Below are 16432 nucleotides of genomic sequence, written 5' to 3' on the forward strand. Positions count from 1 at the left end.
CCTCTGATCTCCCAAGGAAAAGGGACAAGTCGGCTGGCACTGCAATGGGTGCCTTAGCAATGCTGGCCCCCGCATGTCTGGCAACTGTGGGCTCTGTAACCTAGTCACTTACACCACAGCTAACTGTATTCAGAAAGTGAGGGCAATGCAGCTCGGTCACTTGAGCAGGGAGAGGTAACTGCTGATCTTAGTTTCCCTAGGTTAGGCTTACTTGGAAGAAGCAGCTCCAATATTCCTGGAGAACCAGGGGCCAGTTAATAAAAACAGGCCAATGGCATGATTCTGATTTTTACGTTAGAGCTTGTGGTAAGCAGCCTTCTGCAAGAGTGAGTGTATGCACACTGCATAGTTTTGCATGCGGCAGAGCAGGACAACTTTGTTGTATTTTAAGCTTTGGTTCACTCTCCCCGCCCCCCCCCCCCCCATCTCTTTAAAAACGTAAAAACCATTCCCAACCCAGAGCAATAGGCCCATGGCCAGATACAGCCCATGGGCTGGGTCATATTGTGCCAACCCTTACATTGCCCTCATTCTAATGGTTTTCTGCCTGTTTAGAGTTCTGATTATCAGCATGTTTAAGGCAGAAAAGGAAAGCATTCAAACTTGGCAAATTTCACTAGCTCTTAAGTAAATCTCACCAAAGAAAGGTGAAGAAGGGTTAAGAGACATATACAGTTTCCCGCATTTACATATTGCTCATTGGACCATGTAGCTAAGGCATGTAACATCATTTTGGATATAAGCCACCAACTCAAATGCCACCAACAGAAGCCTACATCCCAGGTCAAGCTGTAACTGGGATGGCTTCCCTGTACCTCTCCCAGGTAAAGAGTACAATGTCCTCAGTGGTGGAGTCATGTTTCTTGCCAGGAGATGCAGGGCATTATCTTTTCGATAAGAACATCAAGGACCAGGTGGGCTGAGAATTTCAACTTGAATGGCTGAGAGGCTTGGGAACAGCATACCCTCCCATCTCCAGCTCACTGGAGACATCAGTTTCCCCCAGTTCCAAGTGCATTTTGGAGGTTTGTTACCTTTCCTGTGGTTGACTAGAGTTTCCACAACGGCATGCAGTTTCCGTAAGCGCTGTTCCTCACACTCTACCTCCTGGAGCTTCTCCTCAAACCACTGAAACACACAGGCCCAGAGCTTTAAAGGAGGCTACTCATACAGGTGTAGAGCAGTCTTTCCTTAGCAGTTTTTTTGTTTGTTTTTCAAAGGGACTGAATTATCATAAAAAGAAAGTCTCTAATCTCAGAAATTTCAGGACTCCTCAAGGCTTCTGACCCATAAGCCTGAGGGGGTAGGGAAAGCTGAGAGGCACAGGGCTACTCACAATGTCTGATTCATTCATCTTGATGGTCATTTTGCTGACTGCATCTGTGGCTTTGTTGAACATCTTGAGGAGACCAGCACCACTGAATGTCTGGGTACCCACGGCGCGTGGCAGCTACAAGACCAAGAAGGCAGGGTGGCAAGTTATCTGCTGCCCCTATTTTAGGTTCAGAAGAATTAGTATCCATCAGATGGCATGCCCAAAACTTGCCAAACAAATTATTTGAACTGTAGCTTGTTATTTTCAAAGGCAGTTAGACAAATCCATAACTAGCATGTAAAGAGAAAAAAAAAAAAAATCAAAGGACCACATTAAATAGAATCAGCAAAATTTTCAGCTTCTGATATTGTGTGCAGAAAGAAAGCAGAGTGTGTTACGTGGCCAGGTGACCTCACGTTGAGATAGTCTGCCCACCTAGGCATGAACTTCTTAAATACCAAACACGCTTTTGTTAAAAGTCAGAAGTTCTTTTGGATGCATACTCTGCACACAGCTAGACTTAAAATCTTGAGACACTTTGAAGTCGTGCTGCAATTCCATTTGGATTTTCCTCAGTGAACAAAGGTCCAAGGACAAGAACATAATTTATTCAGATTGAGGCTACTTTTAGGGACAATCTAGTTAAGTCAAGCATTCCGAATACTTAGAAACAATTTGACTAGTTCAGTCTTCCCAGTCCTTTCCGAAGGCATGAAAGGGATGCTGAAGAATCCATAGTGTATATAGTATACCACGCTGAACAATTAGATTTTAGTGCCCAGGACTCTTGAGGCACTGGTTCTCAACTCAGGGCCATTTTGCCCGCTAGGGGACATTTGGCCATGTCTGGGGATAATTTTGCTTATTAAAACTGGAGGCAGGGGGGACTTCCCTGGCAGCTCAGTGGTTAAGAATCCACCTGCCAATGCAGGGGACACAGGTTCGATTCCTGGTCCGGGAAGACCCCAGATGCCGTGGAGCAACTGGGCCTGTGCACCACAACTACTGAGCCTGCGCTCTAGAGCCCGCGCACCACAACTACTGAGCCCGCGTGCCTAGAGCCTGTGCTCTGCAACAAGAGAAGCCACCGCAATGAGAAGTCCAGGCACCACAACGAAGAGTAGTCCCCACTCGCTGCAACTGGAAAAAGCCAGCATGCAACAATGAAGACCCAACGCAGCCAAAAATAAATAAATAAATAAATTTATAAAAAAAAAATAATAAAACTGGGGACAGGGAGGTGGGGGAGGGTACTGGCATCTAGTGGATGAGGCCAGGGATGCTGCTAACCCTACAAAGCACAGGACAGCCTCCACAACAAAGGATGATCCAGCCCAAATGTCAGCAGTGCCACTGGAGAGAAACCCTGCTCTAGGGGTACCAAGCAGGGCGTGAAAATGAAAAGTGGATTTAGGGATCCCAGAGGAGAAAAAAGATTTAGAGCATTAGACAGAGAATTTTCAATTTAAAAAGTTCATTTTGGGGACTTCCCTGCTGGTGCAGTGGTTGAGAGTCCGCCTGCCGATGCAGGGGGCGTGGGTTCATGCCCCGGTCCGGGAGGGTCCCACGTGCCGCGGACCGGCTGGGCCCATGAGCCGTGGCCGCTGAGCCTGCGCATCCGGAGCCTGTGCTCCGCAGGGGGAGAGACCACAGCGGCGAGAGGCCCGCGTACCGCAAAAAAAAAAAAAGAGTTCATTTTGGGGGGGAAAATAACCCATATACTTAGTACCATTTTCTTAATCAGAGTAATACATAGGATATGCAAATTAAAGAAAAATGTAAAAATAAAAACAAAATGAAAAAAATAAAATACAATAATCCTACCCTGTCACTTATTTTCTTCTACTTTTCTTTCCTATGAGATATAACATTGTTTTATTCCAGTGTTTCTTTTGATCCTTAATGACTAACATAACATATTTCTTCAGCTGTATTTATATATTGTTTCATGTTTCACTTTTTATAATTCTTTTTTTAAACTGAAGTATAGTTGATTTACAGTATTGTGTTAGTTTCAGGTGTACAGCAAAGTGATTCAGTTATATTTTTTTTTCAGATTCTTTTCCATGATAGGTTATTACAAGATACTGAATATAGTTCCCTGTGTTATACAGTAAATCCTTGTTGTTTATATATTTTATATATAGTAGTGCATATCTGTTAATCTCATACACGTAATTTATCCCTCTCCCTCATAATTCTTTAAATGTATGCTTCCAATGAATTTCTGTATATTCTCTGTTTATGATGAGAATTAAGTATTTGTTGTATCGATATATTTCACCTAATTCTCCAATTATTAGCAACTGAGCTGTCTCTAGTTTTTCACAATCATGAATAGCCTGCGCATAGCCTGTTAAAAAAGACTGTCCACTTGAATCAACACTTTTGCTATATGCTGGCAGTTCTGTGCTCTGTGGTAACTGGTTTTGAACTAAAAACCCCTCAGCTCCTGGCACAAAATAAACATTCAATTTGAGCCAAGTAGTAACCTATGAAAGACATTCCAAGGACTTGCCCAACAGATCACTGTGTTGATCTAATAAGACAAAGACAAAACTAGGTTGCAGTCTGACCTCTACAACCAGTCACTTTTATTTATTTATTTATTTATTTATTTGCGGTACGCAGACCTCTCACTGTTGTGGCCTCTTCCATTGCAGAGCACAGGCTCCGGACGCGCAGGCTCAGCGGCCATGGCTCACGGGCCCAGCCGCTCCGCGGCACGTGAGATCTTCCCGGACCGGGGCACGAACCCGTGTCCCCTGCATCGGCAGGCGGACTCTCAACCACTGTGCCACCAGGGAAGCCCTACAACCAGTTACTTTTGACTGCAGGCAGAGCTTCTTTTATTTCAGAGGCTGAAGAATACTTGTCACTTTTGGGTGCTTACGAACTAGGATGTAGTCTGAGACTAGGCTATACACGGGTGCTCAAATATTTGTTGAATGAACTAGTTTCATTTCACAGGGGCAGATATGAATTGTTAAATTCAGTTTGTACAATACTAACCTCTTCTTTTTCCAAGAACTCCCTGACATCAGGGTCCTGTAACATGGTAGGATGATTCACAATCCTCTGAAGGTACCTACAGGGTAAGGAGTTATCTGGTTAGCTGACCTGGCCTCACAAGGTTTGGAGTATCATACAGTGCTGGCAGGGGTACAATGTCTCTCATTACTTTAAAATGTCCTCAGATAAGGCACTTAAGTACAAGCACATTCAAGTTCATATTCTTCACATTTCCAAAAAGGGAAGAAAAATAACTGCTCAGAAAGTGACCTCAGAGCCATTCATGTTTGACTGTTGAAGAAGGAGAATTTGATTGCTCACTCAAGGTGGGGAAAGAAGATGTTCTGTTCCTGAGGTGGGAAGGAAAGAGACTTAGGAAAGGTTAGAGATAATATGGAGGTGGGAATCTTTAATTCACTCAAGTTTCACCACTACTAACTCCAGCAAATATCTCATCGTAATTAAGTCTCAGTTTCTGCTTCTCATTTGTTCTCATGGTATTCAAGAAAATAGTTTTAGGGTACTTACCTTTCTAGAGCAGCCCTCCGTTTTTCAAGAAATTCTGCAGAAGAAGAGTCTTCCTTCCCAACTTTTACTTTTGTCATTCCTGGAAAAGAATTTAAAAAGCAAAAAAAAACACAAAAAACAAAAAACCCATATATCATCATGAAAAGCATAAGGCTATAAAAAAAAAAGCCCACAGGAGGAAGGCAATGAGGACAGCTCTACAAAATACAACCAAAGTCCACATCTATGTCACGAGCAGGCATGAACAAAAGGTTCTTTTCATGACAGTCAATTTTTAAACTAGTCTTAAAGTGCTGAAGGTTCTACGCTCTGGGATTTCCAGAGCATATGTTTTCTAAAAGGGGGCCATGGGGCTCTGAATAAAGATTAACAGACATCAGTTGATTGTAATGGGAAGATTCCTTGCCCCATCTCCTTCCCCTCATTCAGTTAGTACATTACAATCTGGAAGGAACAGCAATCATTGAAGACTCCAGCATACCAATACAAACACACACACACACACACACAACTGTAGAAGCTAAAACCAGAGCCTCCTATTGCACTCAAAGAAAGAGACCATGTCAAAACATACTATTTCTCTAGACCACGTGTAATTTATAGGAAAATGCTGGAAATAATTTTTTTAATTAATTAATTAATTTTTGGCTGCGTTGGGTCTTTGTTGCTGCGCGCAGGCTTTCTCTAGTTGTGGCGAGCGGGGGCTACTCTTCGTTGCAGTGCGTGGGCTTCTCATTGCGGTGGTTTCTCTTGTTGCCAAGCACGGGCTCTAGGGCTTTAGTATTGTGGCTCGCGGGCTCTAGAGCACAGGCTCAGTAGTTGTGGCACACAGGCTTAGCTGCTCTGCGGCATGTGGGATCTTCCCAGACCAGGGATCGAACCAGCGTCCCCTGCATTAGCAGGCGGATTTTTAACCACTGTGCCACCAGGGACGTCCCGGAAATACTTCTTTTCTAACTGCAAGAGTCTACACTGCTATTAAAAGTAGTCTCATATACTAAGTAGAAAGTATATGGCAGAAAGAATGCAAAGGAAAGAATCTAAGCAGAATTAAAGACCACAGGCTTACCTATTAGGCTCTTCTCCGGGGGAGGAGGGACGATAAAGCCATTCTGGGAGTGTTTCTCTGAAAGCTTCTCATAAAGACCCAGAAAGTCACTAAATCTTCTTTTCACTGCAAACTGTTTACTTCTGAACATTGGTAAGCTCGTCTTGGGGAAAGAAAAAATACAAGGCGATCTCATTTTAAATAGGGGATGAATGAGTATCTTAAAAGTCATCCAGCTGACATCAAGGGAATCTTTTTCCCAGATCCCTGTCATTTAGCCACTTGGTAAATAACTTTCTCTGAGATTCTTACTCTTGTTTGTTTGTTTGTTTGTTTTCTGAGCTATAATCCCCTCTGGCTGTCTGGGAATCTATGGAGCCCTTCTCAGAATAATGATTTTAAGTGCATAAAATATACATTAGATTACAAAGGCAACTAATTAAATTCAAATGTGGTTTTATTTGCAGGTTAAGAGCTCTTGCTCTAAGGAAAGAGATGTTGCAATCTAGTTTAAAGCTAGAATTCTATGGTCATCTATTAACCCATTCATCCTGCACTGACTTATTAAGGGTATTAGCTGCTGGAATTAAAGCAGCCAAACGGAAGAAAAGACAGAGTAAACGATGCCCCTAAGGGGGAGGATCAGACGAAATGTCTACACTGTAGACACTTTAACCTTTAAAGTGTCACAGGATCTAGAACACAGGGGCAGGTCAACAAGTAGTAGAGAGATAATATAAAGAAAACTTCTAGTAAAAAAGACTAGGCCTATGTCATATTGAGAGATCATTTAATACTCACCAGACAGGCAAAATTTAAGGAGGTGGGGCCTTGCCAACTGCTGGCAGAGAAGTGTGTCAATGGGAACTTTTACATACTGCTGATAGAAGTATAAACTGGTACAAGGACTTTAAAAAGCAGTTTGTATTCCTTTTCTTCAACATTTGCACTACCTATGACCCAGGGAAACTATTCCTGAGTATATACCCAAAAGAAACTCTTCTTATGTGTACACCAGAAGACATGTGCAAGTATGTTCACAGCGCATAATTACAAAAACTGGAAACATGCCAAATATTCACAACAGGAACATGAATGTATTATGCTATAATCACAAAATGGACTAATTAACTACAGCTACACACAACATGGATGGGTCTGAGGAACAATGGTAGTAAAGAAAGCACTATATTCAGCATGATACCATTTTAATGAAACTCAAAAAAAAAAAAGCAAAACAGTACATTGTTTAGAGATACATATAGGAAGACTTTTTAATAAAGGAAATGAGAGACAACTCAGGAGAGTGGTCACCTCTAAGGTGTGAGGCAGGGGATAGGAGAGGGAGAAACACGCAGGTAGATTCAATGGTACTCATCTTAAGACTGGTGGTAGGTTCGGGGCTTCATTTTTTATGCTTCATAACCTGCATACAACAACGTGTAAGTTTTGTATGCATTAATATTATATAAAAAAGGAAGACCAGACCCGAGGGGCAAAAGGTTAGGGAGAGCATTAAAAGAAGTTCCACATAGGAAACCTCAGAAGAACTGATGATTTTTAAACAGGTGATATAGTTTGGGGTGATCCGCCAAACTAGCTCTAAGCCACATAGCTCTTAAGAGGGATGGTACTATATCAGATACACCACATGTCTTAATAAAACTTACAAAGTTTCACACTGAAGTGTTAGCTCTCTGGAAGAAAAGTGGAAAGGCTCAGATGAGATTACCAAGGGGATGCAGACTTGCTCCATCTCGAGTAAACTTGAAGGAAGATGTTGACAAAGAAACTAAAGAAATACCCAGAAATAATCTGCATGATGACCTTCTTGGTATGAGCACCCAAGTCTATTAAGGTGGTCATCAGCAGGGTCACTTGGACTCACCTGTGTTGTAACTTTGTAGGCCACATAGGCATTCATACCATCCCCTGTGGGGAGAACAAGAAAGCAGGAGAGGATTATTCTGTAAACCAAAGCAGAACTAATCTTGCTAACATTTAACCAGGAATCACAAGCCAGCCACAGGAGCTGTGTACAAGAAGGGATATCTGTTTCATCTCTAAGCTTTATATACTATCCTATAATCCAGTTCCTACTTTGTCTCAGGACCTCTGTGGCCCATATCATGGCCCCATGGATGCTGGCTGGGCCCCAGTTTAAGTCAGACAAGAGAGTCAGCCTCCTGTTCCAAAGCCAGGCTCTATTTATACCCTCCACAAAGCAGCACTGGATACTGACAATCCATCGCTTGTTACCATGCCAGTATTTGGGCTAGTTACACACATCTGTCTAAATCCAAACAATTCTCTTGCTGTATAAAGCAGGAGGAGGAGAAGGAAGCAAATGATGTAAAAGGAAACAAGAAGTTCTACCCTAAGCTAGCTCTGGGCTCCATTTGCTCTTTCAGAAGTACTGCGCCGGTCCCTCCACTGGTGCTGGGGGACACTGACCCCTCTCATCTAGCATGTTCACCCAGAGCAAAGGGCCTGGCAGGAAGACACTTCGGCTGCCTGATGTCACACAAATCTCTCTTTCCTGGAGGAATTATTTTTCTGAAAAAGGCTTTGACTGTTCAATAATTTGGGATTCAAGCAATTGTTTTTCTCTGTGGTAGTGTCCTGACCTCAACCACTTAGGGACATAAAAGCACCATTGACTCCCTGAGCAGTGAAAAGACACACATTGGACTCGAGACAGACATAACTCCAGTGCTGGGCTCTGGCACATTAGGCTGGTTTCATTCCCTTCCTCCCCACCCCGATTCTTCCCCACACCAACCAGGAAAACGTAGGTCAACAATTACTAGCTGCCAAAGCCTCTGAACTGGTCCTGGGGTAAGGGCCCAGGGGAGGAACGTGCAGTTCTAGACCTGCAGGGTCACGTATTACAACTTGGGTTCACCGAGATGGCTGGGAATAACCGCTTTTATAAATTACACAGAGAAGTTGGAGACTGTACAGGAGAGAGGGCTTGCTTTCTTCATCTCGCCAAGCCCTACCAAAAGAGCAATGTGACACACACCTACTAGAGAATAGACTTGAGGACACGGGAAGGGGGAAGGGTAAGCTGTGACAAAGTGAGAGAGTGGCATGGACATATATACATTACCAAACGTAAAATAGCTAGCTAGTGGGAAGCAGCCGCATAGCACAGGGAGATCAGCTCAGTGCTTTGTGACCGCCTGGAGGGGTGGGATAGGGAGGGTGGGTGGGAGGGAGACGCAAGAGGGAAGAGATATGGGAACATATGTATATATATAACTGATTCACTTTGTTATAAAGCAGAAACTAACACACCATTGTAAAGCAATTATACTCCAATAAAGATGTTAAAAAACAAACAAACAAAAACCAGAAACTACTTAAGTAAAGCTTTAGAAATTACTTTATATTTATTACCACTGTTAGTTCTCTTCTAAACCACTTAAACTATATCGCCTAATACTACTAAGGATGCTTACCACTGATAAAAGGAAAAAAATCTAAATTTACTTTATAAACTTTCAAATTTTCATTCACAGTTGCATAGTCATGGTCAAATGTCCAAAAGGTCAATTCCATGATTTAGTGCCTGCAATTAAGGAATGACTAAGTGCAAACATACATAAAAACACAGTAGTGAAGTAGGATCTTCAGACACTTTGCCTGCTTATCAGCTGTTTTTATTGAGGCAATGTGTAAAAAAAGAGACATACTTTCATGTCCAGAGCTTATAAGATATGGAAATGTCCTAGAAATGCAGCAGTTTTAAATTTGTTAATTTCCTAAATAATTTCAGGAAGTTGAAAATGACATATGCAAATTACCAAGGCTCTAAAAAGCAATATCCTGGTAGTGAGACTCTTATTTAGATCCCTGTGGGAATGAGAGGCTCATGTTGAGTAAACAGCCCACGCAAACAGAAGGTGCTGTTACAAAGATCAATATGAATCTCGAAGTAGCTGGTTTCTTGGCATCGACATGACTAAGAATCTACTATGGTGCAAGGGGATGAAGGTTTATCACCAAAAGTGATTTGTGTTTAAATAAATCTGATCCACGGGATGTTTAAATTACTGTTACACATTGAACTGTGTCCCCCTAAAAAAGATATGTTGAAAATCCTAACCCGTGGTACCTCAGAATGTGACCTGATTTGAAAACAGGGTCTTTATAGAAGAAATCAAGTGAAAATGGGGTCAGTAGGGTGGGCCTTAATTCAATATGACTGGTGTCTACATAAAAAAGGGACCTTTGGACAGAGACAGACACACATAAAGGGAAGATGATGTGAAGGCACCAGGGAGAATGCCATGTGACAATGAAGGCAGAGACTGGAGTGATTCATCTGTAAGTCAAGGAATGCCTGAGGCTCCAAAAGCTAGAGGAGAGGCATGGAACAGTCCTTCTCTAGTGCCTTCAGAGGAAGCATGGCCTCACCAACACCATGACAAGACTTCTGGCCTTCAGAACTCTGAGAGAATAAATTTCTGGTTTTTTTTTTTTCCTTTTTTTGTGGTACGTGGGTCTCTCACTGTTGTGGCCTCTCCCGTTGCAGAGCACAGGCTCCGGACGCGCAGGCTCAGCGGCCATGGCTCACAGGCCCAGCCGCTCCGCGGCATGTGGGATCTTCCCGGACCGGGGCACGAATCCGTGTCCCCTGCATCGGCAGGCGGACTCTCAACCACTGCGCCACCAGGGAAGCTCTCTACCAAGGATTTAAAGCAGCTAATAACTAGCCTAAAATCAATGTGCATATAGAATATTCATAAATATTAGAGAGGCAAGAGAGAATCCTAAACATGTAATCCAAAATTCTGGTCCAGGTTCTACCACGGGCCATATATTGTGACCTGACAGGAAGGCTACATTTCATTTATTGGTTCTCAATTTCCTCTACTGGTGGATGAGGGAATTGTATAAGATGCTCATAAACATCCTACCAGTGCACCAGTCTAGGAAAAGTAAAACTCTACAGTTTAACAACAAACCATTTTGGCATAAAGTCTAATTAGATTTTAAAAATTCTTGTTCCTAGTTCAGAATAGACAAAGGGTTGGAAAGCACATTTTTCCTCTTAACCATACAAATATCACCCCTACTTAATAGGAGGAAAAAGCTCTGTGCAGCCTCTTCTCTTAGAGACTATATCTGGAACAAGGAAAGTCGAGGCCTGTTTGCCCGCCGCTCACTAAAAGGTCTCACAAGCTTGAGACACAGGAAGGCTATCCTAAAAATCCACATTCTCGTCAAAGTTAAGTATTGTGCTTTTTGAAAATCTAATTTAAATTTGATCAAAATTCAACCTGGGTTCTTTAATCTTTACCTATGAAAGAGAGATGCAGATTTCCCCACTTTATTAGAATATCAAGAGTACATAGTAAAAAGACATGTAACAAGAAATCCAAATTTCTTGAGGGAAAAATAAATCCAGCATCCCAAGATTTTAAAACGTGTTTTTAGGGTGCTTAAATGGAATTTATGATCTCAAGAGGAAATAAAATGGTGTCAACAACTCTGTGGGAGAAGCCAATTTTGGGTTTTTAAAAAGGGATTTGAATAATATTTGATTTTCTGATTTTTCTTTCTTAAGCCAGAAAAGGCCTAAATAAGTACTGGTAACTGCTGTTTCTGGCCTTGGAAGCATAGCAAGGGGCATAGTTTCATAGGAAAGATAATGATGAAGTATTTCACACTAGCTAGTTCAGCTCTGGAGGTAACCATTAAGAAATTAGCTAACTGTGCTTTCCACAGCAATATCCTAACATCACAGGGAGTCCCAAGTACACTTACCTATCTTCTCAGGATCAGTTATACCAACTGTCAAGTCAACTTGGTCTTCCTGTTCTTCTTCCTCTAGCTTTTAAAGAGAAGACAAATCATGAGATACCCCAAAAAAGGCTACATTAATTTTACTCTGCATTAACATTACATCAATATAACATATATTAGATATAGATATATCCTTCTACACATCAGTGTTCAGCTCTGTCCATTCCCAACAATCTTGATGAAGCAACTTCCACTACTTTAAGTTGGAGCTTGCACGAATATCTTTGTTACATCTATTCTCTTAAAACATTATTTTGATCATAACGAATAATTACTAGGTTTTGGAAGACTTGACGCTGTTAGGCTAAGGAGGGAATGAGGAGACGCTATACTCTTGAATATGGGAGCTTCGGACACTAAATATCATTAATGACCATTGAAAGCCTCTGTGCCATCTTCTGGGTAACAGATACTCTGCCCAGGAAAGAGTCCTTTATTGGATTTTGGCTGTCCATTAACCATAAGAGTCTTCTTCAAGAGTCATACATGTTATATCAAGGTTCAAACTCAACTGAACTTCAGACTGGCAGCACAGTCCTAAACATCCAAAAGAAGACCAACAGCACAAATTCTCACCTCCTCATAGCTTGGCTGGGGCTTAGAAGAATTTGTGGCCTCCTGTGGAGGAAGAGAAATGAGTGTTTTGGCTGGCACCTTCTTCTGATTATTTTGTGTGCTGTCCAGGGATAGCTCCACTGTGGCATCTAAAAATAGTTGATATTTTATAATGAAAGAAGAGTCAGAAAAACTGTAAGCTAGAAAAAATGGACCTAAGATACAAATGCAGTAACACTGGGGGAAAAGTACTGTTTGCCACATCTGAAGATGACACTGTTGTTTTACCACAGTTTAAGAATGTTCACAATTACAGTTTTAGATCATCTTGCAAAGATTAAGTTATGTTTAATATATGCTGTCCAAGGGGGATAAAAATATATTGCAATATCTGAAAATCTTTCTAATCAAAATAGTTTAAAAAAAAGTGCTAAAGAGCTGTCTTTGTCTAGGAAAATCTCAGCTGAACAGAACAACTCATTCCCTAAGTGTTCTAGGGAGGGGACTTTTAAAAGAGCATTATGTACCATTTTTAGGCATTACAATTTCTTAGGCAAATAATAAGAACGCACTCTCAACTAGGAGCAATGGAGCTAGAAGTTCAAAGCCTAGATAACTGAGATTTTTTTTTTCTTTTTAATAAAGAAAAATATAAATATCCATTAGGGTTTGGCCTGATCAGTAAGTATTCAATTCTAGCCTTAGGGAATTCAAAGAGAACTGTTTCTTTTTCTTTTCTAGACTTTCATTTAGAGCTAAAATGAAACCAGACAGAGGGGTCTATAAGGCATAACCAGGTCCTAGATCAATGTTATTATCATTAAAAGGGCTTCCCTGGTGGCGCAGTGGTTGAAAGTCCGCCTGCCGATGCAGGGGACACGGGTTCGTGCCCCGGTCTGGGAAGATCCCACATGCCGCGGGGCGGCTGGGCCCGTGAGCCATGGCCGCTGAGCCTGTGCGTCCACAGCCTGTGCTCCGCAACGGGAGAGGCCACAACAGTGAGAGGCCCGCATACCGCCAAAAAAAAAAAAAAAAAAAAAAGTTAATCATGTCTATAAACAAGTTTGCCAGACTGTCGGAATCCTATCAGGATTCTTTTCCTCATCAGAAAGAGAGAGGTGGTAATATAATCTGGCCCTACTGTAGGAGTACAAACCACACAAAAATATGCATAATGAACATGCTAGGGTGATAGGATTCTTTGAAGCAAGCAACCAGCTAAAGTATGTTTAAGAAATTCATATCATGCAGGCACCACATAAATAATTAAGTTATCCAATCCAATAAATGTGACTGAAAACAAAACAGGAATTTAAACATTTAAAACCTTTGGCTTATTAGAGTGCTACTAAAAGCCTTTTGAAGAGCTGTGCATTTTTTATTGAGAGTCCTGTGACAAATGTGACAAAACTTACATCAAAAATGCTTTTTTCTTTGTACTCTTGATAAGAGTAATGGAAGAGCCACTGGACTCCATCACAGAGATTCTGACGATCACTAAACTAATCATGTAGAAAGTATTAGAACATTTAAATTTCCACAGTCAATAACTGAAATATCCGAGAAACTACTCAAGTCCTAAACTAAATGTATCACTGTAGGCATTCCTTTCTATAGATATCTTATGTTCCTTTCTTAGTAATGAGGCAGTCATTGGCTGCTTATGAAAACAGTTGGGGAATGAAGTAAATCAGAACCTTCATCAGCAATAAATATGTTCCTAATAAAGATCTTCTACATGTTCATATATAAAACCCAACCATGGGGTAACTCAGTCACACCAAGATTTCAGGTCTTCTTAAAGGGCAAATCATATAAATGTTAAGTTCCCAAAGATAGAAAAACTTTCTTTGCAGTCTGCCATATAACTAGATGATTCATTATTTGCATTTCTCCTCCAGAAATTTTATCCCAAATGTAAACATTAGCAGAATGAACAGTGGGCACTTAAGTTTCATAGAGGAAAGGAATTGGAAAATATTTGAAATCTTTATATTCCTTCTTCTAACCTCTTCTTCCCTCGTCATGTCTTAATTTCGCACCGAGTTCAAATGTGAGAGTCCTCCCAAGATCTTCCCTTCCCAAGTCCACCCTCTCATCTCTTCCCTTCCTTATCATTCTCTCCTTTGAGGGTCTCATTCACATGGCAGTTTCAATTACCACCTCTAGGAAGCTGATCCCCACATTTAAAATTTAAAATATCTAAAACCCAAACTCACTCTCCCCACCTTCCAACTCAAAGCTAGTTTCTTCTGTAGAATGTAGTTCTCAAAATGGTACCATTTTCTTCCTAATCCTTGGGCTTGAAACTTTTGACTGTCTTCAATCCTTATTTTTGGACACCCGTTATACCCAATCACCAACACCAGATTCTGTTGATTTCAGTTTTTGAAAAGTTTTCACCTTTCTTTTTCTATTTCCATTACCTTATTTTTGGTCTTTACCATTTTATTCTTGAACTAATTTGTGATTGCCTTCTGACATCTCCAGTCTTTGTCCATTGCAATCCGTTTTATATAATAATTCTACCAGGTCAGTCTTTCCTCACTTTGCCCATAGCACTTTCCTTACTCAAAACTACCAATGGCTCTTAATTGGCACTAGGATGAAAATTCAAATTCTAATTATTACTGTTATCTAAAATCCTCCTAAACAACATTTCCAGACTTACCTTCCATGGCATCTCTAAGAAGCCCCTGTTTTGGCCCACTGAGTTTACTGACTGTCCCTCAAACACACCATATACTTCCTGCCTAACCATTTGCACCCTTTCTCTTTTTCCTACATAAATCCTGCTTCTTCCAAGAAGTCTAACAAGATCACTCTAGAGCAGAGATTATCAATGAGGGCACTACTGATATTTTGGGCTGGATAATTCTTTTTGGTGAGGGGCTGTCTGTGTACTGTGGGGTGTTTAGCAGCATCCATGGCCTCTACTCAGCAGATACCGGCAGCACTGCCAGGTGTGACAAACAAAAATGTCTCCAACCATTGCCAAATGTCTTTGAATGTCTTTGGGGGTGGTACAGGGGAAGGACCACCTTTTGTTGAGAACAGGGCAGTCCCTCTCAACAAAAAATTATTGGGCCCAAAATGTTAATAGTGCCAAGATTGAGAAACTCTGTTCTATACTAGTATTTTTCAAACTGCAGTCTGTTGTTCACTGGGGAATTGTGACAGTGATTCAGTGGGTTACAAACAGCATTTTAAAAAAAGAGAAACAACAGAAAATTTCAGATTGTATGGAGGGTAGTAAAGGCAAGTCATTTAATAAAACTTTTAGTTTTATACAAGTGCATAAATATTTTGGATTATGACACAAAATGTATTTCTTACTATGAGTCTTGGTCATAAAAGTCTAAAACCACTACTTTAGTCTCACCTCAGACCCCTCTGAGCTCCTGTGACCTAATATTTCTATCAGTCCTCTGGCCACATTTATATTATTGTTTAACAATTTGTCTAAATCACATTCTTAAATAACTGTATATTTATGTCTTACTCCCTAAACCTGTAAGTATCGTGATGGCAGGTACTGCCTTTTATTATGTTTTGGAATCCTCCACAATAGTATCTTAACATAGAGTTGTGTTTCTCATATATATATATAGCTTTTTACTTTAACTCAGCAACTTAGAAGATTCCTAGCTTAAGTTTTGAGTCCATACTTGCCTGCAAAGAGATCCTGTGGCTCTTGGTCTTGTTCCTCATGGATCCCATTTTCTTTGGAGCCACTGTTGATGGGAAGAAGGGAAGCAATTCTCTTTGGAGACTGGGGCTTACTCTGAAAACAAAGAAATACTCTGAATACTATGAATAAAATTGTACCATTAAAAACAAACCTAGAGGACTTCCCTGGCGGTCCAGTGGTTAAGACCCTGCGCTTCCACTGCAGGGGACACGGGTTCAATCCCTGGTTAGGGAACTAAGATCCCCCATGCTGCTTCACACGGCCAAAAAAACCACCAAAAAACAAACCAACCTAGAAAGTGACTTCTGATGCACCCCTCAGTTGCTCCCCCAGGTGTTTAGGGGAAGACAGGATCACTAGTCAGCCAGTTTAATAAGCAGCAAATCATTATTAGTTATGTAAGTGTGGCCTGAGTGATCACAGAGCTAAAATAAACTCACACATTTTAGGGTTAACTTCTAACACTATA

The 16432-nt window shown here is 41.1% G+C and overlaps 1 protein-coding gene across 4 annotated transcripts in view; it reads right to left on the reverse strand.

The window, feature by feature from the left end:
- The window catches only part of SNX1 (sorting nexin 1), a 43095-nt gene that overhangs the window by 12197 nt on the left and 14466 nt on the right, over positions 1-16432 (reverse strand). For 3 of the 4 annotated variants that reach the window (XM_033437106.2, XM_012534774.3, XM_004274731.3), the window contains exons 2-10: positions 15945-16056; positions 12294-12421; positions 11679-11745; positions 7792-7835; positions 5925-6066; positions 4856-4934; positions 4328-4403; positions 1337-1450; positions 1035-1128 (exon numbers count right to left, since the gene is read on the reverse strand). In XM_033437106.2, the coding sequence (XP_033292997.1) occupies positions 1035-1128; positions 1337-1450; positions 4328-4403; positions 4856-4934; positions 5925-6066; positions 7792-7835; positions 11679-11745; positions 12294-12421; positions 15945-16056 (856 nt within the window). The remainder of the gene's footprint in view (positions 1-1034; positions 1129-1336; positions 1451-4327; positions 4404-4855; positions 4935-5924; positions 6067-7791; positions 7836-11678; positions 11746-12293; positions 12422-15944; positions 16057-16432) is intronic. The other variant, XM_049706190.1, reaches the window with a different exon arrangement.

The sequence above is a fragment of the Orcinus orca genome, chromosome 2 (genome assembly GCF_937001465.1).
Source record: "Orcinus orca chromosome 2, mOrcOrc1.1, whole genome shotgun sequence".
Lineage (NCBI taxonomy): Eukaryota > Metazoa > Chordata > Mammalia > Artiodactyla > Delphinidae > Orcinus > Orcinus orca.